The sequence below is a fragment of the Semicossyphus pulcher genome, unplaced genomic scaffold (genome assembly GCF_022749685.1).
Source record: "Semicossyphus pulcher isolate SPU_LCO1_2020_fin unplaced genomic scaffold, fSemPul1.0.p SCAF_14, whole genome shotgun sequence".
NCBI classification, from domain to species: domain Eukaryota; kingdom Metazoa; phylum Chordata; class Actinopteri; order Labriformes; family Labridae; genus Semicossyphus; species Semicossyphus pulcher.
The window spans coordinates 10797409-10809231 of record NW_027211648.1 but is presented as its reverse complement, the minus strand read 5'-3'; the positions used below and the strand labels follow the sequence as shown (position 1 = coordinate 10809231).

The 11823-nt window shown below is 41.3% G+C and overlaps 1 protein-coding gene across 1 annotated transcript; it reads left to right on the top strand.

The window, feature by feature from the left end:
- Positions 1-2070: 2070 nt before the first annotated feature.
- On the top strand, positions 2071-11380 carry atg9a (ATG9 autophagy related 9 homolog A (S. cerevisiae)). The gene is made up of 20 exons (XM_069662223.1): positions 2071-2187; positions 2497-2552; positions 3509-3660; positions 3776-3819; positions 3942-4006; positions 4130-4279; positions 4601-4742; positions 4897-5037; positions 5156-5276; positions 5438-5613; positions 5698-5820; positions 6001-6188; positions 6838-6991; positions 7709-7888; positions 7997-8209; positions 8313-8545; positions 8699-8816; positions 8901-9171; positions 9638-9783; positions 9873-11380. The coding sequence occupies exons 3-20, from the start codon at positions 3558-3560 to the stop codon at positions 9879-9881; spliced, it is 2577 nt and encodes an 858-aa protein (XP_069518324.1). The 5' UTR covers positions 2071-2187; positions 2497-2552; positions 3509-3557; the 3' UTR covers positions 9882-11380.
- Positions 11381-11823: the final 443 nt, after the last annotated feature.

The window sequence follows — 11823 nt, the reverse complement described above, 5'->3', positions numbered from 1 at the left end:
ATGCACAACTGAAATCATCTCAAAACTCCAAATGGACCCTTGAAGGCAGGGCAATGTTAAATAAAATCATTAATTAATCAGCTTCAAATCAACACTATGGGATGAAAGGTTGATAAAGCCAAACAGGTTTGCACCGCTGACTGGCAGGTAGGCGGTCCTGGGTTTGATTCCCCGGCTCAGGCCTTTCTTTAAATCGTCATAATGTTATAGACTGTAGATATAATCAAACAGGTAAGATCTTTAGTGAGGTGGTTCGGTCTGTTGCTTCATAGAGAGAAGGTTGTGGGATCAAGGCAAGGTGCTGACTAGGGTGTTGCTGTGTAGGAATGTAGGACTAATTGACTTACTTTTATAACGTGAAGTTGGGAGCTCAAGTTGGAAGTTGGAATTCGATTCGCTCGATTTCCCCCGCCAGGTAAAATCAACACTTTAAAGTTGAGGTGAAATGAAAAAGGTCATTTTAATCCTTTTAGATCACATCCCCAGTAATATTGTGCATCTATTTGACAATATAGGCCAAAAAAAATACAGAAAATTTTGCCGCAAAGCATCAAGAACGCTCGGTCAGTTAGCTAGCTACTGTGCTGTGGAGAATGTCTGTCTACGCCCACTTCTCAACAATCAAATCAAATCCCTCTAATGATATGTTCCGGCTGCACGTCCTGTTTCACTCGGAAATACGTCATGATACGGAAGCTAGATACTCTCGAAATGCTGTTTCATCTCGACTTTAATTTTCAGCAGTTCAGCATCTAAAGATTGCTTGTCATCATGGTTTCTCATTCAAACAGTCTGACCGATTTGGAAGTTGAACGTTATTTCATTACTTTGGCATTACTTTTATGTTCACTACTGAGTGGAGAAAAAAATATATACATTTTTAGCACAAGATCAAACTCCATTTCAGAGCTATGCACAACGACAAAGACACTTGTGCTATCCTCTGCATGTTCCTCTGTGAGGCTGACCCGAAAATAGTCATTAGCCTCTCAGGGACACAATCAACATGCTGGTCCAGATGTTCCCTCAGATGAAGCCACATAGATGAAGTCTTGAAATTGAGGTGGCTGTCGCTCTCTTCTGGCTTGCATGTGCCACCTCATACAGAGTCACAGCAGACATCTTTTCTGTACCCCAGTGGCCAGAATAGTCTGTGATGTAGTGTGGAGGAGATGAGAGCCATCCTTCACAGGATTATTCATTTCCTGAGGCCAGACGAGATAGAGGAGATGTGGTCAGGCTTTCACCCACCTTGCTGGCCGTGAGGCATTTCGCTGTGCTGCTGATACAATTAATGGGTACCACATCAGAATCCTCCCACCTGCTGAACAAAAGAAGTTCTGCATTAACAGAGAGCTATTTTCTTAAGGTATACTTTAGGGTGAGTGATACCGACAATGGCGACACAGAATCAGTCCATGACATCCTTTTCCTTTCAGAGATCTCCAATGTACAGTGAGTCCCTCTATCCACCAGCTGTCTTTTTTCTTCTTTGGGATGGGAGTATGCACGCCTGCAGCATGCTCTCACCCTCATGATGCCATACAGCCAGCCTGTTGCAGGTCAGAATACATAGAGTTAATATATTTTGTGACATTAGTTACTTTGGCTATGAAGCGCTACGTAGATTTTATATTAGCTGTATTTTAATCATTAGGCCAAGCTTAAACAAGCACCAGGGAAATTTGTTGAGAATGCCCTCCGCATGCTGTTAACCATGAAAGTTATACATTTCACAAAACGTAAAAATATTTCATGAAACGCAAAAACATTTAACAAAACGCAAAACTATTTGATGACATGCCGACATATTTTGCAGGACAACAAAACATTTCACAAAACGAAAAAAAAAGTCAGAATACGGAAGGGTAGGATCAGTGCCATATAAAGATATTATATTATATTATATTTTTATAAAGACATTATTGCTCTGCATAAAACATTCCTAGAGCCCGCCTTTGAACGTTTCTGATTGGCTCCTGTTCTTTCCGTTGATGAACTCTGATTGGACAACGTTCTTGTCCCTCAGCGGTGACAGACGCCACATTGCTAGCTGTTTCGAAAATGAAACTAGCTTATGTTTGAGTACGAGAGGCACCTAAAAACGAAAACGAGACGGTTATAATATAAAAATCCCCGCGGATTCACAGTTTTATCCCGGCAGAGCTCCGGCACAGCAATCCAACGGTAAGGGCTCCATGCAGCAGGATTTGAAGGGAGGGTTTTGGGAGGGAGGCAGGCCTGTGCTGTCAAACCACGACAACAACAACACCTGATCAGTCCTCCTGTGCTAGCTTCTTACGTTGTTATGTTTCTGCTAACTAATTTCAAACAGCTAGCTAGCTACAGACAGACGGTCTGCTATTTTTGTCGTTTTGTGTGGACTTGTGCTGCCTCAGAATAGGAATATGGCATAAAGCCTTATCCTACAGCCTGCTGTGGTCCTAGATACGATAAGAACTGCCATAATGGAAATGTCTCTTCCCTTTCTTTAAGCTGGGAATGTTGAGTCAACACCAAGGCTTTATAGGACGTTCTGTACTGCAATGGAGGTAAGTACGTTTTGCATGAGCCAAGCCTTAGCTTTGTTTTGTGGCAGTATGTGTAGCAAAGAATTTGAGCACTGTTTGTAAGGATCTAAAGTATGTCTTCACACCCAGAGTGTAAACTCAATTTCAAAGCAGTGTTCGTGGTTTGTGGTGTAATAACCAAGTCGTGTGGACATTAATTACACCACAACATTTTGGTATAAGAATTAGGGAAGCCTACAACTTGTATGTAAAGTAAATAAGATGCCTTCTTTTGAAACATGTTGCCTCCTATTATACACTTTTAAGTCTACAGTGTGGTAATGATTTCTCAACTTAGTAATGTATATGTTTTTTGTAATTCACGACATGTTAGCATAGTCCTAAGTCTATACCATTTTATTCTGTGGAGTCTCCTTTTGGTACTTCTGAGAGTTTACTGTTACTATAATAAACAGACAGATCTTGAGACACAAGCCTATGACAGTGACTCATGGTCATGGACAATGCTTTAAGTTCTGTTAACTAGTTAGTTTCAGTCTAACAGATAGGAGCAGATGCAACATAAAAGGGCTATACCACAAGGGTTACATACACTAAATACTCATTTAAGTTGTCTGTCAATAGCACTGAATATTTGCACAACCATAAGTCACAAACACATGCATAATGCTTTTGGTTACCTCTCTCAGATTGTAGTCAGTTGTGAAGATTGTTCAGTAGCCCAGGGTTGCATTTTTGATCAAACTGAGACTCCGCTTTAACAGGGAATCTAGCATTGAACCCCTGCACCAGCAAGAACTCAACTCAAATAGTAAATAAATTAAATTAATTTAGCATATGAAATTGTCCACAGTGAAAGAGGAAGTCAAATGGCGACACCCTTGTTTAGACGTCAGGTAACATCCTAATTGTTTAAATGCCAGGTGCTTGTTTACATGTTAGGCTAATCTTTATCCCTCCCCTTGTCTGTGCTCCAGCCTGTAGTAGTTGACTTGGTTACTTGGTGAGACGGAGGCTGCTGTCACCATGGCTCACTTTGACACAGAATACCAACGCCTGGAGGCGTCCTACAGCGACTCTCCCCCTGGAGAGGAGAATCTGCTGATGCATGTGCCTGAAGGGGCCAAATGTATGACATTGCACAAACAAATCACGGACACACACACAGAATCACGCCCTCTTCTTTTGCACTGATTGTCAGGACTAAGTTACAACATTACTAACTTGTAATAAATGTTTTGCAGCCCAGTGGCACCACATAGAAAACCTGGACCTGTTTTTCCAGAGAATATCCTTTTACATAATGTAAGCAAACATTCCTGATTAACGGATTTTCTTCCCTGGTTTTGCACCGCAAAAATGGGATTGCTAACTTCAGATACATCTTAAATATGCCTTAACTTCCCTTACGTCTATAATCTGCACCAGAAGAATGGATTCACCTGCATGCTGCTGGGAGAGATCTTTGAGCTTGTGTATGTATCATATCTATTCAAGAATTATGTCTATGAAGGTATGTCTGTAAGAGGTTTTATGTGACCTATAAGTATTTATGTATCTTACTGTGTTTCTCTTTCCTCATGTCTTCCACTTTACAGCCAGTTGCTGTTTGTGGTTGGCTTCACAGTGTTCCTTGCTAACTGTGTGGACTATGACATACTCTTTGCCAACAAGTTTGTCAATCACACGGATTCATCTAAAGTCACTTTGCCTGATGCCTTCCTCCCAGTGGATGTCTGCAGCGCCCGGTGAGTTACTGGTATTTCCTGCAAATCTGTCCATTCAAAGAGTGTAGCTGAGGATAGGCCCGATGATCGCTCAGATACAGAACAATGAACACTTAAACATTCAAGCAAACTACTATCTACATTAGTATGTTAAGTAAATAATCACATAAAACTGTTCTACCTTACTTCCTACATAGTAATAGCAGTAAAAAAAAGCTGAAATATGTCATGAATTAAGTATATTACTCAGGTTAGCTGTGGTGTGTTTTTAAATCTAATAATTAAATATGCAAGTTAATAAATACATCTTTCAATTATTGAAGATAACATTTTTGCCCGCAGTATCCGAGACAATGCATTTGTGATCTTCGTGCTGATTATCTCCGGGGTGTTTTGGCTCCATCGCCTGATCAAATTCATTTACAACGTCTGCTGCTACTGGGAGATCCGATCCTTCTACATCAACGCACTCAGAATGACCATGGTGAGACAGACAGAATGATGCCTGAATTATTTAGAGCGATTAGAGGTATATTGATGAATTGTATTGTTGGCATTATTTGCAGCTAGTAAGATGTATTGTAATCCCCTAAAATGAGTCATTGTACCCACTTAAATTCACTTATTGTTGTTTTCAGTCAGAACTCCCCTATGCAACATGGCAGGAAGTTCAGGCCAGGATAGTGGAGATCCAGAAGGAACACCAGATCTGCATCCACAAAAAAGAACTGACGGAGCTCGACATTTACCACCGCATCCTCCGCTTTAAGAACTACATGGTGCGTACATTTGCGCATGTATTTGTTTGCTCAATGTTTTACGTCTGACACAGCCACGTGCAAATGTCATGAAACTCTAAGACCTCAAACTGAAAATGTTCTTCATGTGGTCTTTTAGGTTGCCATGGTGAACAAGTCACTGCTTCCTGTGCGATTTCGACTTCCCGTACTTGGGGACTGTGTGTTTTACACCCGGGGTCTTAAATACAACTTTGAGCTCATTTTCTTTTGGGGGCCAGGTGTGTCCAAGTTAGATTTTTATGCATGCACAGTTTGTGTCTGAATTTCTGTGTCTGAAATGAAGTATTTCCATGCATGCACTCATATATTTGCCTGTTTGCAAAGGTTTATAATTACATAGGGGTCCTACCTCAACCTCCCTTTTTTGGTTGCTCTGTAGGCTCTCTGTTTGAGAATGAGTGGAGCCTGAAACCGGAGTACAAGCGAGGAGGTAACAGGCTGGAGCTGGCAGACAGGCTCGCATCCCGTATTCTGTGGATTGGGATCGCCAATCTCCTGCTGTGTCCAGTCATTCTGGTGTGGCAGATTCTGTACGCCTTCTTTAGTTACACAGAGGTGAGTGGTTCACATTAATATTACAACTTTATTATCTTTATCATTTAGCGCCCTACAGGACTGTTTGTTGTGTGTGTGATCAAGGTGATCAAGCGAGAGCCGGGTTCTCTGGGAGCGAGATGCTGGTCTTTGTATGGTCGTTGTTACCTGCGTCACTTCAATGAGCTGGACCATGAGCTCATGTCACGCCTCAGCAAAGGCTACAAGGTCAGATTATCTCCTGTTAACAGCTGATGACCTTAAATCAACTATAAAAACTTAGTTTTATAAATCTGAATAATTTTAGTACACTGGTTTGTTGTATTTCTTTAAATAAATGCAAAGCATGTATCTGTACAAGGGGTGTCTTTGTTTTATGTTCCCTTCCTTTGTTCTTGTTTCCTTCAGGCTGCATCCAAGTACATGAACTGTTTCTTGTCGCCGCTGCTGACGGTGGTTGCCAAAAATGTCGCGTTTTTTGCCGGGTCCCTGCTGGCCGTCCTCATCGCTCTGACTATCTATGATGAGGATGTTCTTGCAGTGGAACACGTTCTCTCGTCAATAACACTGCTTGGAGTGTGTATCACGATCTGCAGGTGGGGATTAGTGTCACCCAGTTAATCTGTTTGTCATTCTTATCTTTCTAAATACACGAGCTTAATTGATCAAATGGGTTTATTTAATGGAAGCATTTAATAAACACACAGATGAATCATTGCATTTTTATGAACTAAAATAGCTAAAATATATTAGTATATAATTATTAATCATCCATAATGATTCTCTTTATTATTTTTAAACTGATATGAAATGGCAAACGTTGAATACAAATGTAAAACATGAATATTAGAAACATATCTTAATCTATGTGGAAAGTTAAGGCTGTTAGCCATGAGCCGTTTCTTTATTGCCCATTTTAAAGTTACCCAGAGTTGTAATCCCTTTAATGCTCTTTGGCAGCTTATTCTGCTGTAAAACTGATGGCTATAAGAGGGTTTCCTTCCATAAGAAGCTCCCAACTTTGTGGCGTCTGCTAATAGCTCAAGATTGAAGTATTAATTAAAATATTTGTGAAAAAATCCCATGAATTGAACTGTGAGGGAAAAAGGTAATTGACCTACCAGCGTATAAGACTCTCAGTATCAGACACATCTAAACTACAGGATATAAAGTAGTTAAGTAGTTTAATTACTGACTTTGATTCAGGACCGCTTAAGACCTGAGCTCTTGTCTCTCTCTCCTTAGGTCGTTCATTCCTGATAAGCACCTGGTGTTTTGTCCTGAGCAGCTGTTGCGGGTTATCCTGGCTCATATCCACTACATGCCCGACCACTGGCAGGGCAATGCACACAGATATGAGACCCGTGACCAGTTCTCCCAGCTCTTCCAGTACAAAGCAGTGAGTTTGGATGAAGAACTGCTTATACATAACAAGATTCAGTAGATTACAATGGAATGGAAATGTCAACACACTTTGTCATATGTGCCTTTTTTATCGTAGACATATAAACATTATAGCATGAAAGTCTTGGCTGTATTGCTGTAATATATGGCAGTTTCAGGTCCCTGCTAGTGTGCAAGCTGGCTTATAGATATGGCTTTCTTATATATAAGTTTTCATTTATGTAAATCCCTCACATTTGCTATTTCTACTATGACTACTCAAACTGCCTGTTTTACAAAAGACCTGTAGTTATTCTGTCAAATATTCTCTGAACATCTATTTTTATTGTCCTGTTTTCTTAGAGAACATTATCCACGTATATTCATCTTTTAGCGAGTGTACGTTATTTGTGTTCATATCTCAGATAGACCAGTACATCCACAGATTTCTGCTGCTGCTTCACAAGCAGATCCACTGAAGACAGAAGGGTTTTTATTGCCATGCTGAGAAGCAGCCTTGTGTAACTTGTTGATTACCTCCACTCCCAGATTGTCCCATCTTGTGGCATTTTGAATATTTAATCTTAAAAGTCACAAGTGTTCCTCAAAATTTAAATAATACATGATTCATTTCAACTTATGAATCAGAGTTTCCTTTCATGTGCTTGCTGAGCTCTACAGTGTTACCCTGATGCACAGTGGTTTGCAGCATTTCCCCTCTGTTTTCCTCTAGGTGTTTATTCTGGAGGAGCTGATAAGTCCAGTGGTCACTCCAATCATCCTGATCTTCTGCCTAAGGTGGAAGTCTCTGGAGATCATCGATTTCTTCAGGAACTTCACTGTGGAGGTGATAGGGGTAGGAGACACTTGCTCCTTTGCCCAGATGGACATTAGGCAGCACGGGCACCCTGCGGTGAGCAAAATATAGCAGCCACACAGACTTAAAAATACTTAAATACAGTTCTTGTTTATAGACTGTGAGGCAGATCTGTGGGTTTAACTTCTTTTCTTTGCTCCGTAGTGGATGTCAGAGGGGAAGACAGAGGCATCGATCTACCAACAAGCAGAGGATGGGAAGACAGAGTTATCTCTGATGCACTTTGCCATCACAAACCCCCAGTGGCAGCCTCCTCAGGAGACAACACATTTCATCAGCCAGCTGAAAGAACGAGTTCACAGAGAGGCCACGGGTGCTCCTTCAGACACACATCCACTCTCACTGTCTGAGTCTGAGGTAAAGAGATAAACTAACTTTCACACTCAAATGTCGAGTTAAATTTCATCACATCTTCAGGGAAAAACATGATGGATTCTCTTACCCTTTCTCTCTCTTGTAGCCAAGGAGCCTCATAGCAAACCTCTTGGCAGGTCCCTCTACAGTGACTTCCGTTCATTTCGGCAGGGACGGCTCTTTGACCAATCATGCAGCTGCTGGCTTAAGCGATGGGGCGTCTGCCTTGCGCTCCCTTTCCCCAATCAGCAGCAGCCTTCACATGAGAGGCAGTCTGAGTGCAGCTCACAGGACAGCTGGCCACACTTCAACCATGAGCAAAGCAATGGCCTGTTCAGGGTAGGAAAATTCTCTTGAGCCCTGAGCTGCTGGGTGACAACTTGCAGCTTTTACATGAGGACACAGTTTAAATCCTAATGTATATTTACTATCTTCTTATCTGTATCACCTCCTCTTCATGTTGTTATTTTCTCCACATTTCTCTGTCTGTAGGACGGATGCACGAACTGTGAGCTCAGGCAGCAGTGCATGGGAGGGTCAGCTCACCAGTTTGATTCTGTCGGAGTACGCCTCCACTGAGATGAGCATCCATGCACTCTACATGCATGAGGTAATAGTATGAGTGAAAAGCGAGTTTGTTACACCCACCGTATCCAATCCATCCACTGTACTTAATTTAAATGTTTCCTCGCAGCTTCACAAGCAGCAGTCCCGCGGCGAGCTCTCCCGTCACACGTGGCACAGGCAGGAGAGCGACGAAAGCAGTGACAGCGTCCCCGATGAAGTGAGGAGCGAACCCAACCCTAAATCCAAACATTTCCCCCGCTCACACACTTTCCCCACCACTGTTCCCAGTCCCAGTGCCATTCCTACATCAGCGTCTGCCAACAGCACTATCACCATGGGCCAGCAGGGAGCATCATCACAGAGCGGCAGCCTGCGGCGCCACAGTGGACCAACTACAGGTACCTAACTTTTAAAAATGTTTCCTTCATTTAATGATCCAGTCAGACTTTGAAGGACATCAGAAGGATTTTCAACTGCTAGTCTTTTCATATTATCACTCTGTTATTATCAATACTTTTACACATTTTAAAAAAGAGACATTGGATGAGTGGATGCTTAGGACAAAAAGCATCTCTAAACATCTTCTTAAGTCTTCTACAGTTTCTCACACTGGCTTAGAATAAGAACTAAAGGGCTTTCAGAGTATTTCATTATTTGATTAATGTGTCAGGCTGTTGCGCCAGGGACAATTCCAAATGTCCAGTGCAGTATTTTCATCTCATCTCTTATAATAGGATCAGCTAGCCTTGAACGTGGCTGAGGAGATGCTATAAAAAAAATATGTCTCAGCTACCCGTCACATACACAACTTTTGCCGATGGAAAACAAGAATTAGAATGAGGCATGCACCTCTCTGTTTCACAGACTCCGTTGGTGCAGGGGGAAAAGTGGTGAGGTCGGCCCGTGTGCCCATGGGAGGGTGGGCAGAAGAGGGTCAGGCAGCACCACGACACCATGCGCCAGTACCAGAGGAGAGCTCGGAGGATGAAATGCCTCCTCACATACACAAGGTGAACACGGTTTCTTTGTCATTTGACGGGCACTATCATTTGCCTGTGTGTCAAGTAAATGACCATTTGTTCTCTTTCTTTCACTTTAGATTACATAACCAAGCCCTGAATCAGCGTCCAGACCTCCATAGAGAAACACATCCTCATACTTGACTTTGTCCAGGATTGATGGATTGATCCGGGAAAGATGAAGATGAACATGTGCAAGAGAGCGATGACCCAAGTTACGACGATGAACCATTCAAAAAGATTATATGTGTTATTACATGCCTAAACAGACAAGACAGGGTAGTTATCTGAATTTGTGTATCAGATGAGGACCTACAGGATCAATAGTTTGCTATAGCCATTGTTAGCATCAGATTACACTAAACTCTGTTTAAAAATGTCACCAGATAACATAATGAAAGTGCATGTGTGTCGATCATATATACCCAAATTTATGAACACCGCATCTAGAGGCAACTTTGGCACTTTGCTGCTGTAGAAAAACCAGAAACAAGTTTCTTAAAATGTGATAACAATAATTCAAAATATGCTATCTTTATTGTTTCCTTCTTTTACATATCAGATGGAGTGATACGAGAAATTTTGACTCTCTATCAATAACAGCATTCACCAAAATGTGTTCAGAAAGATGTTGATAACACACAGACTTTCATTGTTCTATCTGTTCTTCTCCTGTTAACAGGAGGTAATAGATCCTAACCTGTGCTCTGTATTTCAGCTTGCAGTCTTTGCAAAACAAAACAAGGCCTCACAACAAAATAACCTGACATTTAGGATGTTCATGATACATTTCTGCACTTATTGCATTCAAAAGTTCATGTTTCTAAAATGTTCTTAAAAGATAAGCTCCGCCCTGTATTCTGCACACACACATGTACTGTGTAAATAAATGTTATCAGGTTAATTCACAGTAATCATTCAGAATATTGAATGAAAGTTACACAATTATAAGGCCAATAGTTTGTGATTTATCACCAGAGATGCTGCATACAAGCACATTTTAATCTAATTCAACCCAGGTTTTTATTCTTTACCATTTATTATTCTTCACCAGACTTGCAAAAGGGCACCACAAACAAACAAGGCTGTTCTAAGCATGTAATATTGACTTCTGTGCCATACAAAAAGCCCTAAAGCACAAGTGCATGTCCATCATCCACACACTCTTCTAAAGAGTTGATGTTCATCCTGCAGAAAGAATACTATACTATCATCATCTTCAGTATCCTGTTTAATCACAGCATGACTTTGCCCTGTTTTTCTGTTATTTAGCAGCAATTCTTTAAAAGAATTATGCACTTTAATGATTCGTTTAATGCAGAGGGTGTCACTTGTTCGTATGTGTATGCTGTAATATGTATATATTTTTTAATAATTTTATTTATCAAAGGTATGTGCCATGATGATACACAATTGTAAAACGGGGTTGTGTTGGGATTATGAAGCACTGTCACACTGGATGTAGTGATTCCGTGCAGTAATGTTTGATTAAAAGGGATTATGCTCGGGTTTTTGTTGTTTGTTTTATAAATACTATAAAATACCATTTTGTAAAGATGTAAATCTATCCATTAAAGAGAAGACAATGACTGTGTGTTGACTGAAACAGCGTCGAATAAGACAAAAAGACCCGCTTATTACTAGAGCTTGAGTGGTCCTCACCCCCGTCCGACTGTTTCCGAGCCTCCAATCGCGTTCTCCCGATTTCAGCTTTCAAAGCCAATCGCGTCGCGGGGATTTCAGAATGTTCATCTTTCCCAACCAATGGCGCTCAGGGGATTTCAGCTTTCTAGCTCCCGCCCCACTCCCTGCTTTCAGCCAATCTTAGCCACGCAAATCCAACTTTCTGCGGGGTAATGGTCTGCACCGGATGCGGCGGCAAACTCAAACTCGAAGCGGAATTTCAGCTCTCAATCTCAAGGTAAATGGCATCAATACAACTATTGTCATCCATATATTATTATATTGATCGTTCGCGCCATTGTGGTTAGCGTCTTTGTGTCAAATCCAGTTGTCGGTATAAAAAAAAAG